This window comes from Budorcas taxicolor, chromosome 1 (genome assembly GCF_023091745.1).
Source record: "Budorcas taxicolor isolate Tak-1 chromosome 1, Takin1.1, whole genome shotgun sequence".
NCBI lineage: Eukaryota > Metazoa > Chordata > Mammalia > Artiodactyla > Bovidae > Budorcas > Budorcas taxicolor.
This window is the reverse complement of record NC_068910.1, coordinates 138,277,095-138,297,082: the sequence shown is the minus strand read 5'-3', so window position 1 is coordinate 138,297,082 and position 19,988 is coordinate 138,277,095. Positions and strand designations below refer to the sequence as shown.

The following is a 19,988-nucleotide window of genomic DNA, read 5'->3' as shown; positions in this document are numbered from 1 at the left end:
GCATAATGGCTGTTATTCTTAGTTGAACTTTTTTGTTGAGCTTGTCTGGGAGTGTTGAGATGTTTTATAATAAGCTTCAGTATATTTCTTCATATTTCTTGTATTTTACATGAAGAGAAGATATGCTTCAGTCAAAGCCAAATATTTCATATTTACATCTCATTTACTAACGAAATATGAAAACAGTCATAAACTTTTTACTTGGGCTACCATTGCACAGGCTTATTTTAATGATAATTTTGATGCCCTTAATGTTAAAAACAGCATAGATTAAAGAGGCTGGTAAATTAGAATTTTCCAATATCTGCAGCTTTTCTCTCCTGTAGTTAATTTGCTCTGCTGACTCCCTACGCGAGGTGGCAACAGCTGGCCTTTTTACTAGAGCTCTGGGGATTAGAGTAGCAGTCGCAGCAGCGTGCTCGGCCTCTTGCCTCTGTTGACTGTTCTTTATTGTTCGATGCCTGAGCATCTCCCAGACAGCCAGCAATTGTTTCTTGAATCCTAAAGTTTGTTTCTCTTGGGGAGTATACAATGCTGGTGGGGCTCGTCTTTGTATCTCCTCACTTTCCCATTCTCCTCTTATCCTTTCTGTGCTTTCTCTTGATAATTAGAATGGAGTAAAGATACAAGTTTTGTATCTTAGTGTGCAGGAGATTCAGTTTTGATGCTAAAAACTTAGACATATAGATGACAGATGGAAATTTCTTTTTTTCTCTGAGCTATCAGATAGTAACAAATTATTTTTTTAATGAAAACTTTGTTCATGATTAGTATACTAGTGGCTTTATAATTTAATTTTATAAATTACATAAAAAGGGAGCAACAGCAGAATGATCCAGTGCTACATTTAAAAGCTAAAATTGGAAGAGAAATGCTTCTTAGCTGTTCCAGTTTAAGAAGTACCTTCATTATCTCTAAAATATAATTCTAATTTAAAAGAGTTAAGTTTCTTCACACCATGTTAAAACTTGGGTAAAAAGTAGTCAGAAAATATCAAGATGAGAAAAGCTTCAGCAAGAATAATTTTGTTGTTCTTCATTTAGAAAAAAGAAATAGGTACCTCTTGAATTTAATTTTCATTGGTTCCTCCACATTCCTAAACTTCTGCCATACCTACAGAATCTTTGAGGGCCTTTGTGGATGAAAATAGCGGCCACACAGCAATGTGAAACTAAAAATTATCCTTGAAAGACTATACTCAGAATCTGAAACTTAAAACTGTAGAAAAGGGAAGTCATGTTTAAACTACCTTTCCCAGAGCCAGGGCTCTGGCGTGCGATAATTTGCCAAGTCTCCGTAGGTGGTTCTTGCCATGCATCACAACAGCTACTCATGCCATGCCCTCAAACCAGTACTCTAGAGAGTTCTTCGTGTTTACAGCAGTACAATCTGCCAAATTAGTAACTGGGGTGGAATTATCATGTATCTTCTTCTGGTAGATTGTGACAAAGCATGTGACTACTGAAAATTTATTTTTTGAACTATCATCTGTAGTAGCATGTCCATTTTTTCTGTAAACATAACCAAAGAAAATTAATTTTGAAGGGATTTGATTTAAAGGACAAGAGGATAGTATTGAGTTGTAGAATTCTAGGTACCTAGACAATCCTTGTGGCATCATTTATATATAAATACTGTTATTGCGAGTTTTGGCCAACAATTACAGAACCTCAATACTGGTGTCTCATCTCTGCTGGCTTCCAGCATGTTTCTAAGCAGTCTTTTTCCCTTTGTCTCTCTTTTTCTAATATCTCTCACTGTTCCTTCTTCTATGTCATTATTATCTCTTGGTCCTGAACTACTGTTTTCCTCCTCTCTGCTTTTTAACCTTCCTTTAGTGGTTAGAAACCTTACTGAGGTACTGCCAGTGTTGTTTAATTGAGCATAAGGCAGGCTTCCCACTATAGACAACTGTAGATCAACCAAAATAACCAATTTAAGAGAGTTTTGTTCATGTCTGTTATGTATGATCTCTTCTGCCCAAGTGATATGCTTCTTTCCTAATTTCGCCTTACTTTGTAAATCATACATTGTATATGTTTGCTGAATGTTGAGTCATGTTGCTTCAATACCGATTCTTCATTAGCCCACTTCTCTTAACTTAAAAGAGAGAGAAAAGGAGGCTTTCTCATCCTAAGGAAGCTTTCTCATCCTAAGGAAGCTTTCTTTCCTCTGTGTTGCCAGGAAACTGCCATCTCATTTCTCTTGTGGAACAGCTCACATTTCCTGCATTCAGCTCTGTATCCACACATTCCTTTGCTCACATTTTGTGATCTAGCTTTCATCCCTAACAAAACCCCTGCTTTCTAGGTCACCTGTGATGTCCTAATCACTGGCCCACCCAATTCACTGAAGCGTTTTCATTTTTGTGTGTGTTTATTAGGAAATCTTAAGTCAATTGGAGTATTTTTATTCTCTCTGATATTTAGTAGTTTTTGGAATGGTTAGTAGATGTGAATATATTTGAAAAATGGAAAGATTGGAATTTTTTTCTTCACTGCAGAATAAATAACTGCTTCCTGTGTTATCAGTGTTTGAGGTCATTCAGGCATCTTCTCAGGGTAAAAGTGGTTGAGTTTCTAAATTCTGCCTTCGTGAAATATTTTTCCTGGTAAAATGAAATTGACAAAGCAGCTAAGAAAGAGAGTGAAGAGTTATTTTTACCTTGAGTCTGCAGAGGTGAAGTAGAGTCTGCCTTTGTGTTATAGCCCAAAAAAGGGGGAGAGAGAGAGTGTGTGAGTTGACACAAAGAAGAAAGTAATCCTCGGGGAGAGTCCTCTGTGTTAAGAGAAGTAGTTATTTACAGGCATGATTCCACACGATGAGTCCAAATTGTGTGCTTTCCAGATTATTGATGAGAAAATTTAGACTCAAAATGGGGCTTTTAGAATCAAGCACATTTTTCATGCACTAAGTCTATCTTTTAAGGACAGCATTGAAGGATATTGATAAATTGGTACAAGATTAAAAGGATATTTACTTCTGTAAAATCTTAAACAGGCTACTGGTACTCCATGCTTTACTAGCAAGTATGTTCATTTTGCTTAAAAGCCACATTTTTAACTGATAAAAGTCAGAATAAGGATAGAAAGGACTCTTCAGTAATTTATGAATTGAATTTTGGTTATCATTTTAAAGTGGATTCTATTTATGTGTTACTGTGTTATGTGTTTGTGTATATATTAATATGTATAAAAAAGCCAGTGCTCATATTTAAAACTAGAAATTAGGCTGTTTTCCCCCTTGTTATTAATGCTTACCACTCCTTCAGTGAGAGTTTAGAATGAAATAATATCTTTATATTTGGGATTAAACTTTGATTTATTTTATTTTTTAATTATGTCTTTTGTACTATTCTCTCCATTCTGAGATGGAGAGAAAAATGGAATCTAATCATTGAAAACTAAATCGAACTGTGAAACAATCCATCGACATGTGTAACAGTATATTAAAAAATAAAATTAAGCAGATATGAATAATCTTTTTCAAAAATTGTCTTGAAGGACAAATTGATGGATACTGAACTGGTTATCTTTATGAAATAGGGTTCTCAGAATAGTTGTGTGGGGGTGTGTGCATTAAGGGCGAAAAGAATTTTAATTTCTTTACCATTTTATACATTCCTTTACTGCCTCTTTGCCCAAATGAGCATAATTCAGAATTACCTTAGAAATTTCATATTCTTAACTGTCATGTTCATAGAAATGATAAAGCTGTGATTTGTGTTTGTGATATGATAAATCTTAAGAGTGACTGATACCTTCCCAAATAACCTCTTGGTGATTGTGACACCAACAGACATTTCATGGGGCTGCATAATAAGTGATCATTAAAGTATCACCCTTTGTGGTGGGAAATTCACGTTGAATTCTTCTCATTTCCTTCATGGATCTGTCATCTGTGAATGAACTGAAACCTTTCCTGTTGAACTAGTGAAGTTTTTAAGCTTGTGCAGCCTATTAAAGATAACAGATTTTGTCTGCTTCTTGGTTAGCTGGTGTATGAAAATGGTCTCTTTTAATTCCTCTTAAGAATTCTTTCAGTCTGTTCCTTTAGTTTTAGTGCTGTAAGTTAGATCTTTTTTTCTGGGTCAAGGAATTCAAGTCTTATTTAGTCTCTCTCTTTATTGGCACCACTGCATGGTGCCAGTTCTGAGTCATATGTACCTGTTTTCACCCAGTACAACTGTCAGAATTTGGGGTGTTTTTGTTTTCTTCTTTTTTTAAATCACAGAACTAGTGCATATGCATTGTGTAAAATTAGAAAATATAGATGGCAGAACTTTTTAAGCTATTGCCACTGCCCAGAAATAACCACTGTAGCTCTGTATTCTAATAAAGTTTTTAATATGATCTTAGGGCTATAATTTGTGTCACATATCTGGAACACATTTTTCATGAAGAGATCTTGGATTAGCTTCCACCTATACCCTGAGTCTTCAGTTTGTTGTCATTGCTCCTATTTCTGGTTTCTCATCTATCAGAGTAGGCTAAATTTCTTTTTCTTTTCTTCATATAAACTTACTTCAAAAAGATTCTTTGAGAGGAATAAGGAGCATTAGTAAAAATAAAAACTATGATGCTCATTACTTTAAATAGAGGAGGTATTCCAGAGGCTATCTTATACCAAAACATGTATTAAAAATTACTGTTTTAAAGTCAATCTCCATCTGTATTTAGGACCCTGGCACTCCCTGTACATGCTTGTGCCTTCACTGTGTCTCCCCTTCCTTCAGAGATGCTTGAAGCTTCGCTTCTTAAAACTGTGGGGTCAATTCATGATTTTCTTTCAAACAGGAAAAGATTTGAATGTTTGGCTGCTACCTCTACTTTAAACCATCCACTCTCTTCTTAACTTTGTAACCTTTTATTCTCACTGAGACTGCTGACAATCAAGAAAGCAATGAGCCAGGCAAGCTTTAGGAAAAGAAAGTATTCTTGAGTAGCTGCATCATTAGGTACTTTGGAATCCCAGTCAAATCCTGCTTGGAACTCTGTATATTTCCCTTAAATGTGTACAGCGCTTTACACTTTACAGTTTCTTAGGTTTGCCTTGTAAAGCCATATAAGGCTTATAAGTTATTATCCCCATTGTTCAAATGGGAAAATTGATGTTCATTGAGGAAAATGGTTTAGCCAAGCACAAAAATATTTATGGCAAAGCTGGGACTAACAACATGTATTAGAGATAGTATCTTTTTAGATTTGTTTTGGGATTCTGTTCTTCATCTTTAGTCTGGGATTGTGCTAGTGGGTGACTGTATATAACCAAGTTCATATAGTTTGGCTTTCTTTTTTATATTATTTTCAGTGTGTTGGTTTCAGACCCTGCTCTTCTAGTTAAACTAATCACTAACTATAGAACAATAAGTTTGTCTCCTAAAGACATGTAATGATTTCATTCTTCAAAAAAGATAACTCAGGCATATAAATCTATGCATGCTTATTGCTTTTTCAATTTTATGATTTTTCCTTTTCTGTAGAAGAAATTATGATTATAATTTAAAGGTGATTTTCTAAGTTAGTGAATGCATGAAATTAATTCTGACGTTATTTTTGTGTCTTTGAGCCTTATTCTGACTTATGAAACCAGTGTCAGTAATGATACCTCTTTATAGGGTTATAGTGAGAAATAACTGAAAACTTATGTAATCAGCCTAAAAAAAACACACGAATGCCTGTTAGTTCTCCTTGTGATAAAATTAATAATACTTTGTTCTAATGCAACATTTTATTTAAGAGATAAAATTATATTTCATTTTTGTTTTTCATCTCACTTAATTCTTAATTTTATTAAAGTCTACAAGTTTTAATTCCATACTTTCTACAAACTTTAGTTTGGTTCATAAATCAGAATTGCATTCTCCCTTGTATTTTTTTCTTTTACTTTTAAAATTACATTAATGAGCTGACTGTTTAAGAATCATTCTCATGATTCATTCATCTGTTACTCCTCCCTTTTAAACCTTCAGAACTGAAGGTCTTTTGACAAACCAATATTTATAACAGTTTGACAGCAGGATGAGGAACAGCGTTTGTCTTTGTAACAGCTTGAAGAAAGACCCTTTCCAGGATCCAGTCATGCAGTTACAATCTTGACCTCTTTCTTACGCTGGGAACATACATAGAGCAGCACCTCCCATGTGTTTTCTTGTCCCATTGACTGTCCATTCACTTCCCATCTGTTTGGCAGTCTTAAAGGAACAGAAGGGGCCCTCTTCTTATAAATCTGTCTTTGCAAGTGATAAATGATGTCCTGTCTCTTTAAGAGCTGCCTGGGTGGTTTTCCTTTTCTTAAAATGTTTCAGTGTCTCTCCTAACAAAATTCAGAGTAAGATATACTTTTAAGAATAAAGAAAATAGGAAAGAAAGAAATGATGAATTATTTTTATACTTTCTTAATTGTTTGAGACTGAATATCTTACTGGTCATAAGGCTAGTGCTTTTTTAGTCTTCCCAATTAATTACCTATATCATAGTTGTTAAATTGTATTGATTTTTAGGCTTTCTTGTGGGGGAAAAAAAGAAATTATTTACTTTGAAATACTGTATTTATTTAAGCTTTCTTGAGGGAAAAAAATCAATGTATTGTTAATGAGTTAGCATATAAAATAACTTCTAAATATTTTTTCATCATAATTTTGAGTTGATAGTTGTATGAATATGGAATATTTTATGTACTAGATAGAGAATGAAATAACTCACAGGAGATGATTATAATCTTATGGTAGAATCTAACTTTTAAAAAATGATCATGAATCATATAGAAATGTATGATTTTCTTCTATTGCTGAAAATAATGACTTTAAGTATAGATATTTGTATCTTTGAGTTTTCTGAGAATTGAGCAGAAATGAAAATATTTTTTCTCTCATGTAGAGATTGTTCATAGAAGGTTAAATGTGATAATATTGTTTCCCAAAAATGTTCTTAAATTACTGATTTTAAAAGTGCTGCTGGTATAAAAAGATCATTTTTAGAGTATTATAGTATATTGTATAAATCAGCTGCCTGTGGTGTATCTTCTACAAACTAGCTTCTTAGTTTACTAATTCCCTACCTTATTCCTGAAACAATTTGATGCAGCTTATGACGATCTACGCTGTGAAAAAGGTAAGAATACTTAAATTAAAAGGGTGGAAGGGAAGAGAAAATCCAGGCAATGCAGTGATGTGCAGCTTAGAATGGGGTTGCTGCTCTCGAGGGTTCTGCATACTTTGCTATAAACAAGCTGTCGATTTAGTCTGGAGCTTCCGACTGGTGTTGCTGAACCCCTAGCCCTATGTACAGCAAAGCCAATCAACTGACACTGGGTTGTGGTGAAGGAATGTTGTTGTTGTTCTGTCACTAAGTCATATCCAGCTCTTTGCAATCCCCATGACTGTAGCATGCCAGGCTCCTCTGTCTTCGCCGGCTCCTCTGTCCTCCAGTGTCTCCTTGAGTTTGCTGAGGTTCATGTTCATTGAGTCATTGATGCTCTCTAACCATCTCCTCCTCTGCCACCACCTTCGCCTCCTGCCTTCTGTCTTTCCTGGCATCAGGATATTTCCCATTGAGTTGGCTGTTCACATCAAGTGGCCAGAGTATTGGAGCTTCAGCATCAGTCCTTCCAATGAATATTCAGGGTTGATTTCATTTAGGATTGGCGGTTTGATCTCCTGGCAGCACAGGAGACTCTCAACAATTCAAAAGCATCAATTCTTCATTACTCGATCTTTATGGATCATCTCTCACATCTATACGTGACTACTCGAAAAACCATAGCTTTGACTAAACAGACCTGTTGGCAAAGTGATGTCTCTGCTTTTTAATACGCTGCCTAGGTCTGTCATAGCTTTTCTTCCAAGGAGCAAGCATCTTTTCATTTCATGGCTGCAGTCATCATCCACAATGATTTTAGAGCCCAAGAAAATAAAATCTGCCACTGTCTGCCACTGTTTCCACTTTTTCCCCATCTATTTGCCATGAAGTGATGGGACCAGATGCCATGATCTTAGTTTTCTGAATGTTGAGTTTTAAGCCAGCTTTTTCTATTCTCTTTCACCCTCATCAAGAGGCTCTTTAGTTCCTCTTCACTTTATGCCATTAGAGTGGTATCATCTACATATCTGAGTTGTTGATATTTCTCCCAGCAATATTGATTCCAGCTTGAGCTTCATCCAGCTCAGCATTTCATATGATGTACTCTACATGTAAGTTGAAAAAGCAGGGTGACAATATATACCCTTGTCATTACTCCTTTCCCAGTTTTGAATCACTTAGTTAATTGTTCCATGTCTGATTCTAACTGTTGCTTCTTGATCCGCATACAGGTTTCTCAGGAGACAGGTGAGATGGTCTGATACTTCCCATCTCTTTTAAGAATTTTCCACAGTTCGTTGTGGTCTGTACAGTCAAAGGCTTCAGTGTAGTCAGTGAAACAAAACATAAATTATAATTTATTTCACTGACTTTCCTTATGGCAGCTTTCTTTCTAAATCATATTGTTTTGGGGTCTGAAATAAACTTCTAAACTTCTAAAATCATCTTTTTAAAAAAAAAAATTATTTGTTTGTTTGGCTGCACTGGGTCCTAGTTGTGGCTTGTGAACTCTTAATTGCAGCATGTGGGATCTAGTTCCCTGACCAGGGATCGAACCTGGGTCCCCTGCATTGGGAGCATGGAGTCTTAGCCACCGGACCACCAGGAAAGTCCCTAAAATAATCTTTAATGTTTAAATTAAGTATTGGTTAACTCAGATCACTCACCTGTCAATAAATGAGTGAACAATGAATGAATATTCATGGGCATCTATTACACAGCAAGTGTAGCACTTGCTGAGTGATTTTAAATGACAGACTTCTTTGTAAGTAGATAATTCATATAAGCAGTCCTATTCCTGGGTGCGGGCGGGGCGGAGACAGTGTAAAATGAATCTTTCTAAAATGAACTCTGCAGTCCTTTGAGAAAAATATTATCATTTGTGGTTGCAGTTTTTGCTAGTAGCTTAATATCAGATAAAAAGATACTAAAGAACAAAAGACCATTAATAAGTTTTAAAAGGTGCAGTTATTAATAACATCAGAATAGTACATTTCAGTCCTAAGTTTTAAAGTACAATAATAATGGACTTTGAATTTTTTAAGACATATTATAGATAAAGAAACCAGGACTGTGATTTGTCCACAATAGTAAGGTTAAAGGTAAAGCCAGGACTAGAAACTTAGTTCTCCTGATCACATTATCATATGCCTGTTAGTACAGTATGGTCTCATTTTTATAAAAATCATATGAAATAACTACCCTATTGATTATTAGCATTTGGCCAAGGATTCCTAACATTGTTTTTTGTCAGACACTCGTTTGATTTTTGTATACTTCATTTTGTGAAGTCCATGTTTTATAAGATTTGTCTATAATATGCTTTTATTTTTAATTTGAAACATAGAATTGCAATTATATCTCTTAATAAGCCAAACAAATAATTGTTACAAGAGTAGATGTAATTCTAGCCCAAACAAAGATTTCCATTTGAACTTTTGAAGCAATAGAAATAACCCAGAGAACTCTATTTCTACCTCACAGACCCCTGGAAGTCTGGACCTCACTCAGCTTTGAAATTACTGTCCCAGTCTCAAACAGCTTTCCCCAGGACATAGGAGATGACACCTCCCTCTTCTGTAACAAACAAGTCTAGTGTTTGTCTTCATTAATGAGTATGTTTAAAAATAATCATACCTATTTGTAGGGAAGAGAAAAAAAACGAGAGGGCCAGGACTCAGAAGATAAGTGTTAGATTTAAATGTGTATCTTTGACTCTGTATCTCTTTGGCCCTTCCTTTCAGCTGTCAAAGGTGTACACGTTTTCTGGTGCTAAGTCTAAGATTTTGACTGTAGTTTTGAGAATCTTGAATCTGGTCTCGAGTCACTTGCTTTTGGTTGGTGTTCTTTCCTTGTTTCCCTAAATGATTCCTTTAAACACTGAATTTCTAAAGAGCACTTACAGTGTAATTGTCTAATAAAAAGCAAGCCTGTTCAGGAACAGCATATGTAACATAATAAGTGTTCCTTTAATTTTCAGTCCCTTAATGAATAGCTTTTTATAGCAAAATTTCACCTACAAGGTGTCCCCAAGCTTGGTAGAAAATATGCATGCAGCATGTTATGAAACAGTTCTCTTAAGGAACATTTGGATCTTTGGATGTGTGCTTGTATAAAATACACTGCATCCATAAGTTTGCAGCTCATTTCTCTGTGCTTTCTCTAAACACATCAAAAGTTGTAAAAGGTTTATTTCGGTTCATGTGGTAGTGTTTTGTGTGTGATTCTTTGTTCCTGTTCTAAACTGTTATTAACCACTGAAGTGAACCTTCTCCCGGGTTTGGCCTTTTGGATTCACAGTGTATTCAAAACCTAATTACAGATTAGTGTGTTTTTGAGACTTTTAGAGCAAGTATCAGAAGACTTAAAAAGAAAATGAGAGTAGTGGTATCATTTCATGTAGAGATAAAGAGACCCTAAACATGAATGGGTGTCAAGTCATCTAAAGAAAAGAAAAAAGAGAAGGAACTTCATTCAGAGACTGATGGTTTATGAGTTGGGGATTATGGGAATATTCATGACTCAATCAAGAAGCACAATGAATTGATGTTTGAAATTGTTCATCTTTTAAGTAAACATTGGATAAATGGAAAGTAGACTCAGTATTCACTACATGTGGAATTGGCTGTTTCAGTGTACAGAAATAGCAGTTTGTTAATCTCTTCCTGAGTTGGTTTAGTTTATCAAGTAAATCACAAATTTATAAGAATTCTCTAGCTATGTAAATATTTAATGCAAATATTTAATAGAAAAAGGAGTTTGCTCTATAATTAGCCTTGCTAATATATACACATTTTTCCATGGGAAAGTAAGTTCTAATGTTGATAAATTAAATACCGTTAAGATTTGGGGATTTGAAAACACTGTAATAGTGAGACATTAATTTGAAGGATCAGAAAGTGGAAAGTGTTAGTTGCTAACATTCCAACTTGATTTTTATGCATAACTCAGTTTTCTGTGCAGCCAGATACAAGACATTGTTGGAACTTTACATCAGAATTTAAAATTCAAATACGGAAAATAATGTTGCTTATTATTTGTAATATAACTTCCTTGCAAAGCTTGAAATCATGCTTGTGTGTGCTTATATAGTCATCATATTTTAGCCTTCTTAAGTAAGGTGTAATAATTAAGCCCTCCCTCCACTCCCCCACCAGTTGCTGTTGTGTTCTAAGACCTGAGTATTCTCTGTTCCTTGTTGTTGGGAGCCCACCAGCTTTCCTTGATCTTCATTGTCAACGTGTGCCCTGCCTCTTGTTCCCAGACTTGCTCTAGCTCTTGTGATCGTAGCATAACATCCTGGAAACATAAGTGCTTCTTTCCCACTTCTTGATAACCTGTAGCCATCATTCTCCATGCCATACTTGTGGTAACTTCATTTATCAAATATTTATTGAGTATGTATAGTAAGTCAGACATTGTTGTAGACACTGAAGACGCTGAGCTTTTTTGGTCCAGTTTCCTGCTCTAATATTGTTCTCCAAGGGTCTCTCCAAATGTGTATAGATCTAATCTCAAGAGGAAGAAGTAATAATACTCATCATAATATTCATATTATGATAACATAATATACATTTCTAAGACATTCCTAGACACAGAATTACTTAAGAGGTGCTCAGTAACTATCTTATTCCCTATTTTTATCATCAAAATACCTTGTTTCACAGAAGGAAAAACTTGCAACAAATACACTTGCAATAATAGCATTTGTTTTGTTACCATTTAGAGTCTGCATATGATAGTAGATCTAGTATGTGTCTCTGAATTGGAGAACTGTGGACAAGGCTAACTCTCCAGGCTTAATAGCCTCGTCTTTGGCAGTGAAACGTGTGGGGTTATATGAGGACCAAATGAAATGTGGGATCTGAAATCACACAAAACATAGTAGACACTTACAGACTTAGAGAGAGATAGAAGGTAAGCAAGGAATTCGTAAAGGCAGGGTATCATATGCCCCCATGTCACTTCAGTAAGTACATTATGTAAGTGAAGGAACAAATGAATGAGTTTTCCAATTTAGTATTAAAAGGAAACATTTATCACAGTTATTCTTTTTTCTTTTTACTTTTACCTCCTTCCCCTTCTCTCTCGTCTCCTCCCATTATTTCCTAGTTACTTCCTAGTGTTCTTTGTGGTGTTCTTGAGGTTTTAGGGCATAGAGGTACAGTGTCTTGATGTTCCAGTGGTCAAATATTTTGTAAAAACAACTTTTTAAAGGGAAAATTGGTAATTTTTTATTCTGTGGTTTTCATATATAGTTAAAAAAAAAAAAAAACTTTATGAGAAACATCACTTATCTTGAATTTTGGAAGAATTTGAATTTGATTCAGATTCCACAGTCAGACGCACGCATCGGAGAGGCTCTTGGTCTCTGTCAGTACAAGTGGACCTTGCTGTGAGCAGTCTTGTGACACACACTCACAGCAGTCTGTCCGTCCAGCTGAGCGTAGAGGTCATCGACAGGGCGAAGGACGGCTAGAGCTGGCCTTTCAGCTGCCTGATTTTACTCAGATGATGGAGCAGATAGATTGCGATTTACTTCCTTCATACAGTACAGTTTTCCCATGTAGAAGTAGTTCTCAGTACAGTGTTCAGAGAGCTGCTAAGGCTCTGAAGACTTGTTTGAGATTTCCATGTTTTGTGCTCTTTAAGCTAGATGATTTTTTAAAGACCTCATCCATTTCCAAAATTCTATGAGATGTAAATTTAGAAAACTTTTTTCCCCCTATTTCTCAGCCTCCTCTAAAGAAAGTTGTCAACCGAGCTATAGTATCTGAAACTCTGTAAATGTTCAGTGAAGAAGATAGGTGAACTGTTCCTAAGTAACTATATGAAATAATTTTTAAAATAAAAATGTGGCCTTATTTTGTGAAAGGAAGGGTGTTTACTGGTTTGACTGCTAGATAACAAAAAACCCCACCAAAAAAACAGACTACAAAAAGTACAAACTAAATTTCCAAGAATCTGATTTTTTTAGATAGAAGCAAGGAATTCTTGCTTATATTCAACTGTAACGTATCTGCTCAGTAAATAATTTGTTTAAAAGAATAGGGGACCCCTCTGCCCTGGCTCTTTTTGGTGTGTATTCATCTCAGTCTAGTACCAAGAATTAGAAGTTCTAAATTACTGGAAGAAGAAAATGAAGACATTGCATTCTTTATATACAACTCTGGTGGGCTATGCTGAGTTCCTGCAGTGCTAACAAGAATTTACCAAAAGAACAGTTCTTTTTATTGGCTACTCATCACAAATGCTATCTCATTGATTAAAAAAAAAAGGATACTTATATATTTGACTGCAGATTATTTTTAAATGTAAAAGATGTAAATGTTGTAAATCAAATATATTTCAGTTTTTAAAAAATAAAGGAAAGCTGAAAAAAAGAATATAAACATCGTTAAGAGTAAGAATAGCAGGTAGAAGGCTTTGCAGCTTTGCCTTTAGGTCACCGACTTTGAACCAGTCATTTCACTTAAATTGATAATTCTCAGTAACGTATTATGTTAACAGGATAAAAGTACTTGTTATCATGCTGACTATTGTTATTCAGTCACTAAGTCATGTCTGACTCTTTGTGACCCCATGGACTGCAGCACACCAAGCTTCCCTGTCCTTCACTATCTCCTGGAGTTTGCTCAAACTCACATCCATTGAGTCAGTGATGCCATCCAACCATCTCATCCTTTGTTGCCCCCTTCTCTTTTTGTCCTCAATCTTTCCTAGCATCAGGGTCTTTGCTAATGAATCACATCAGGTGGCCAAAGTATTAGAGCTTCAGCTTCAGTCATCAGTCCTTCTAATGAATATTCATGGTTGATTTCCTTTAGGATTGACTGGTTTGATCTCCTTGTTGTTTAAGGGATTCCCAAGAGTCTTCTCCAGCACCACAGTTCAATAGCATGCCTAACCTGTTTTAAAATAGGAGCTACATGATTAAGTTAGTAGTGAAGTAGAATAAGTCATGACTCTTCCTGCTTTTAATATTAGGAGATTGGCATTCCATGTGAATACATTTTGAAGGAAATTTTTAGATTTCAGGGAAAATGTGTAGATTTTATTTGAACACCTAAAGTGAAAACCTGAAATCAAATAAAATAATGTAAATCTGTCTTCACTGGCTCTGGTGTTTTAAAACTTAACTTTCTTCATTCACAGAAAGAAAAGTACATTTTTTTTTTAAGTGTTATTGCCTTTTTCATTTTTGTTGAAGGTGCTTCCTGTAGTTTCTTTTTTGTCTTTCAGTGTTAGGACATTTTGACATATAAAATGTACATTTTAATGTGGTCATATTGGTTAATCTTTGTAACTCTTCCTATTACTTCACACCTAGAAAGTCATTTCCTAGTTGAAGGCCAGTTATATACTCACCTGTATTCTCTTCTAATTTTAAAAAATTGGTTTCATTATGTTATATTTTCCTCTGTTCCAGATAATGCTAACTGTGAGTCCTTGGTTAGACCCCAGAGAATCTTAACAACTTCTTAAAATTCTACACATAATTGTATGTGTATCTATATCTATATTTGCCTTTTTCTGTGTAAGAATCTGCAACATTTATTAGATTCTCAAAAGGATCTGTCCCTTACACTCCTTCCCTTTCCAAAAAATTATTAGAAGGGGTAGTGCTATAATCTGTTTGAACTTCATCTGGATATCAGATGGTATGTCATGTGAAGGTAATGTTTCCCCTTTTCCTGAGTAGTTCAAGTATCCCAAACCATTGCCGTCAAGAAATAAATTTGTTTTTAATTAATTTGTTATCTTTTTATATCTACAGAAAAAGTTAGAGAAATTCAAGAAAAACTTGATGCATTTATTGAAGCTCTTCATCAGGAAAAATAAATTGTAATAAGTGAGTAAAAAAAACCCTCTTATTGCATTGGTACTGACTAAACACAAAATTTATATTTAAAACTTACTTTAATAGTTTATCATTCTACTTAACTATATCCTGCTTACTCCTTAATAATAATCTTAATGTAATTAAATAATTTAAAAAGCAGAAATTTCTAAAACTAGATTCTACAGCTTTTGTGTATGATGTTCCTTTGAATAAAATCGCCTTGTGGTTGAACTAAAAATATCCTCTAGAACTCATTTTGAACAGAAAAAGGTGAACAAAGCTAAACTATTTCATGATATGCTAGTGGCTCATAGATTTTCTGTTTATAAAGAATTGAACTGTTGCACTCATTTTCTCATTGTTCATATTCAATGAATAATCACATATATGTTCACTTGCAAACTGGGTTGACTAAAAGTTTTAATAATTGTTCTTAATCTTATTTTCAGTATTTAAAAACATTTAAATAAACTTTTTCAATTTAAAATAACTCGACAGCTGTAGAATTTAGGACTCTACTGAATGTATGGGCTCTTGTCTAATTCTGTAGTGTGGCATTATAAGCAGTGCCTAATAAAATATTATTTTTGAAGACTTCCCTTAATAGCAAAGTTAATTGCTAATTATTGCTGAAAAAATATAATTAGGAAGTCTTTTATTGAAGAAGTTGAGAAAGGGAAAATGCTATAATTAAGACCTTTTCACTTATTTAAAATATTTAATTATTTTATATGTGAGTCCTTGCTCTGTAGACAGCTTGCAACACAGAAATAAACAGAGTAGAAATGTGAAAGTTTTTCTCCCTAGCTGCACTGTGTTCAGAAAAGGCCCTTAAATCAGACTCCCTACTTTCGTGTACTGTCGAGGCAATATATTTGAGAAAGCAAGCTAGAAAAAGGAAGCACAGCTCAGACCAGCATCACACAAAACAGTACACCAGCAATGAATGAGAGAGGAAGGAGTAAAAAGCTTTAGAATAATGCTTTGTTACTTTGTTTGTTTCTCTTTCATAAGCTAGGACAGGTATATGGATGTATACAAAAATGTGCCTAGAAACTAAATATTAATCATCTTTCACAAAGGCCAAAAATAATACAGTGTTTTTAAGTGTCTATGCTCATAAACGTTTTTATACAGTTTCAGTGTATGAAAATTTTCTTTTAAAACCATGAAATGTTATGAGGTCTTCCTCACTGTCATAGTTCCTTACTATCAGTAGTTAATGTAAGAAACATTTGAGAATCTTCTGGATTTGGAGATTCTCTTCATAAGCATCAGAGTTTGCTTGATACTTTTGTTTACAAATATAGTTTTTTGGGGGGGTGGAATTCACAGAAACCCAATTAAAAATATCAGGTGCATTTCCATCTCTTAATGAAATAAGGAAGCCCAGAGCCAGCCAGGTCAGTGTCACCTACCTAAGCTGGTCAGTGTGACATCTGGAGTAATTGTTGCTGCCAGGAACATGCCTTTTTCTGCCAAAGTGTCTGTCCCAGGTGAAGGCCAAGACAGTCCTGCGAGGCAGGTTGTGTACTGGAAAACAGTCCCAGCTTTTTTTGTTCCCTGCTTGTCCCTGCTCTCTAGGGCACTTCCCACCCCTTGGGATTCATGGCTCTGTGAAGTGTTATGTTTATCTGTGAGATGGACAGATGATCTATTTTTTATCCTGCAAATCCACTTAAAGGAGTAAATCTGGGACTTCCTGGTGGTCCAGTGGTTAAGACTGGACTCCCAATGCAGGGAGCCAAGTTCAATAGGTTCCCTGGTTGGGGAACTGATCTCAGATGCCACAGGCGAGGCTAGGAAAAAAAAGTAAAGGAATAAATCTAGCAAAACTGTAGCCTTGCTTCATTTTGACCATTTAATAAAAGTTGCCAGGCATTTTAAGGAATTTGTATTCCTCTCTGAGTTTTGAGATGCATGTAGTTACTCAGCCTGATCATTTTGAATAACTGATACTTGCTGAAGATGAATTCCAATATTTTTTGATTCATACATCATATTTGATGAAACTTTTATTGTTCAGGTGGATATTTCAAATTTAATAAAGCTAGCAAATTAGCCAGTTAAGCTTCAGTATTTTTAAGATCATACAATAGTAAAATTTACTTAGAAATTTTACATTTGTCTCCCCAGACCTAAATTTACCAATGAAAATTCTGTTTGTTTTTACAGAATCCTGCTCATCATATAATCACCTCAGCATACACCTGAAGAAAGAAAACTCAAAACTCTTTTGTCTTGCCTTTTTTTTTCTTCTGCTATTCTGCCCTTTCTAAACATAAAATAAAGTCATGGAATAAAAATAATTTATGTGTGTTAGAGGCACTTTAACAGTCAGCTGCCTTTTGAATGGAAGAACAGTGGAAATGCCATTAACATTCTGTTATATTGTACTTAAGTGACAAATTGGGATAATTTAAGTGGTGTGGCCATTAGGCTGTCCTTGAAGATAAGAAACTTGCACTCCTGCGTGTTGTTTCATTTCTAGTGGCACGAGTTCAACTAACTCTTTAGCCCACGTTACTCGATGTAATTTCTTTTCCAGAGAAAGAATGTTAGGTGTTTTGAAATAAAACTTATGGCAATTTTCTAAAGGCTATCAATTGTATATAAAATGATGGTAACCTGCTGAGTTGTTGTCTGTATCTGCAATGTTCTGTGTACAGAACCTATTCGACCAGGATAGTTCAGTTTAGATTTACTTGAATGAAAGTGAGTTAACAGAAAAATTCTTCAAATAGGTTAATTTATACAATTCTGTGTACATTCAGTGAAAGATTTCAACCCTTCATTGACAGCTTAGAAGTTGCCGTAGAAGCTAAGTCAGTAGCAACTTAGCTGTTTGATTCAGTTGATGTTTTTATACTCTGTCTATCCATTTGAATTCATTCATTTTGGATGTTTTATACTTGAGCTAGGCTTTCTTGTTAACTGTTTTTTTGTTTGTGTTTTTACCTGTTGACAGAGCTGTTGGATTTTGATGGCGAAGATTAAGAATAATCAATTGACTAATTCATTTAGACTATTGTCAAACATTTCATTGAGGCCTCAGGAAAAGCCTTCTTTCATAAAACTGTGTTTTAAATGGAAATTATTTCAACAATTAGAATTATGTTGACCGTTCCCTTCTCTGGATGTTAAAGAAAAATATAAAGTTTAATTCATTGCAGTTCAATTATGGTAATATCCTCATATCATTTTCATGTTTTTTTTAAATAAATGTTTTGTAATGGCTAAAGGACTTTAAAGCAAAGAAATAGGCCATTTTTGACTCTCAATGTCTTTGCCATTTAACTCTGCTTCTTGCTGCCATTTCATTACACCTCTAGTATTCTAATAAAAGTGTCCATTTTGTGACAGTTTTTATTTTACAGTCTACTTAATCTTTAACTTTCTTGGAATTATGTTTTGGTAACAGTTCCCACATTTTTTAAAGTTTAACATCAGTACCTTCTTTATTGTGGTCTCTGTCAAGATCTGACACAATGTGCAAGGGTAAAGGTCAGCACAAAATATTTGAGTGACGATTCAGGAATTAGTTGCTGTATATGGTTTGATAGGATGTAGATGCAGTTTTAAGCAGAGAGTAGCAATGTATTTTATTTGGGAGCTGAGTCATCGAGAACATTTCTGTATCCTTCAGACCTAGGGACAGTGATGAGTGGTTGGGTGAATGGAGAGGGAACAGAGTGCCCTGATGCTCTGTACAGAGGTTAAGAGGTGACCGTACTGGTTAACTCCCTCCAACTAGTGCTGGCCAGTGGGTTAACACCCTCACTGAAGCAGACATCATTCAGGTAGTAATTAATATTTTTGCAGTTGTAAAACACAGCAACTTTAAAACTACAAATGTATTTCTAAAAAAAGGAAAAGGACCGTGTTTATTTCTATGAGCTATGGATAGGGAAAAATGCACTCCGCTGTGTTTCTACAGATTTCCCCCAAGCAAAAGGCTGATGTTAAGTCAGTGCTTTTATTGCAACTCTTTCTATAAATTTAAGAAGGGGTGGTTAAAGGAGATGTCACCATTTCTTTGAGATCAGTATTTGTGATTTAAATATATAAATAATAAAATGTTATTAAAAATCCTATTTTAGAGTCCAGACATTTACCTGTCCTACTTGGTAATATGACTTCTTTCATGGATTATATATTGTTTTCCTTTATGGCTGATCTCACGCTAAGCATGCTTCCCTCCCCACCCAAAAGCTAGCCATTTCTTAAAATTGGATGTTTTAAAAGAAAAAAAAACCCTCAGATTCTCAACAGTAAACAGTAAACTGTGTTGTGTCAGTAGTTCAAAAATCACAAATGATTCAAATGTAAACAAATCACTATGCAAAAGTATTAAAATGTAACAAATAGAAACAAATTCAATATACAAAAGTTAAATTCTAATGAGACCAGGAATCGTTTTGTTTTTCACCACAGAATTTGCAAGGAATAGAATGAACAAAGCTCTGTACTGAAGACTGAAAAACTATAAATAGATTTAAAATTTACTCGATCCAGGTATCAATTTAAGAAATCAAGCTATGTAGGCAGTGAATGATAGGAAATGAGCGGTTCCTGCAGCTTCACGGTTGAACCATAGTTCAGCTGAGCTGTAGTTACAAGCGGAGCAGTCAGCCTTTCTTAGCTGCTTAATTATGTCCTCTTTTCTCTGTATTATCCCCTCTTTCCAGGCTTTACTCTGACACACTCCTTCCCACAAATTATTTAGCCTCCAGATACAAATGAATAGTGTAATAATGAGAAGGGAACATTGCAGAGAGTGGTATTTCCTGACCTTATAATTTGGGAATTTTGCATATATTAAGATTCAGAGTGTAGGTTTAAAAGGTAAATCCCTTAACCAGTCAATAATTTTATTTTTATTTATTTTAGATGTATTTATGTGCTAAAAGAAATACGTTTTAGTTTTCCAATAAAGGGGATCAAAGTTTTGTGGGGTTTTTTTTTCCAGTTTTGGTTCTCTAAGCTGGTATGTGCTATAGTTTCCGGAACTTCAGCAGTATAGAAATGTGCTTATAAATATGCTTACCTTTTGAATAATCATGGCT

General features: G+C 34.8%; 1 protein-coding gene across 1 annotated transcript in view; it reads left to right on the top strand.

The window, feature by feature from the left end:
• The window catches only part of OPA1 (OPA1 mitochondrial dynamin like GTPase), a 78,939-nt gene extending 61,444 nt beyond the window's left edge, over nt 1–17,495 (top strand). The window contains exons 30-31 of the mRNA XM_052636370.1: nt 14,857–14,931; nt 17,098–17,495. Coding sequence (XP_052492330.1) covers nt 14,857–14,921 — 65 coding nt within the window. The 3' untranslated portion in view covers nt 14,922–14,931; nt 17,098–17,495. The remainder of the gene's footprint in view (nt 1–14,856; nt 14,932–17,097) is intronic.
• Nucleotides 17,496–19,988: the final 2,493 nt, after the last annotated feature.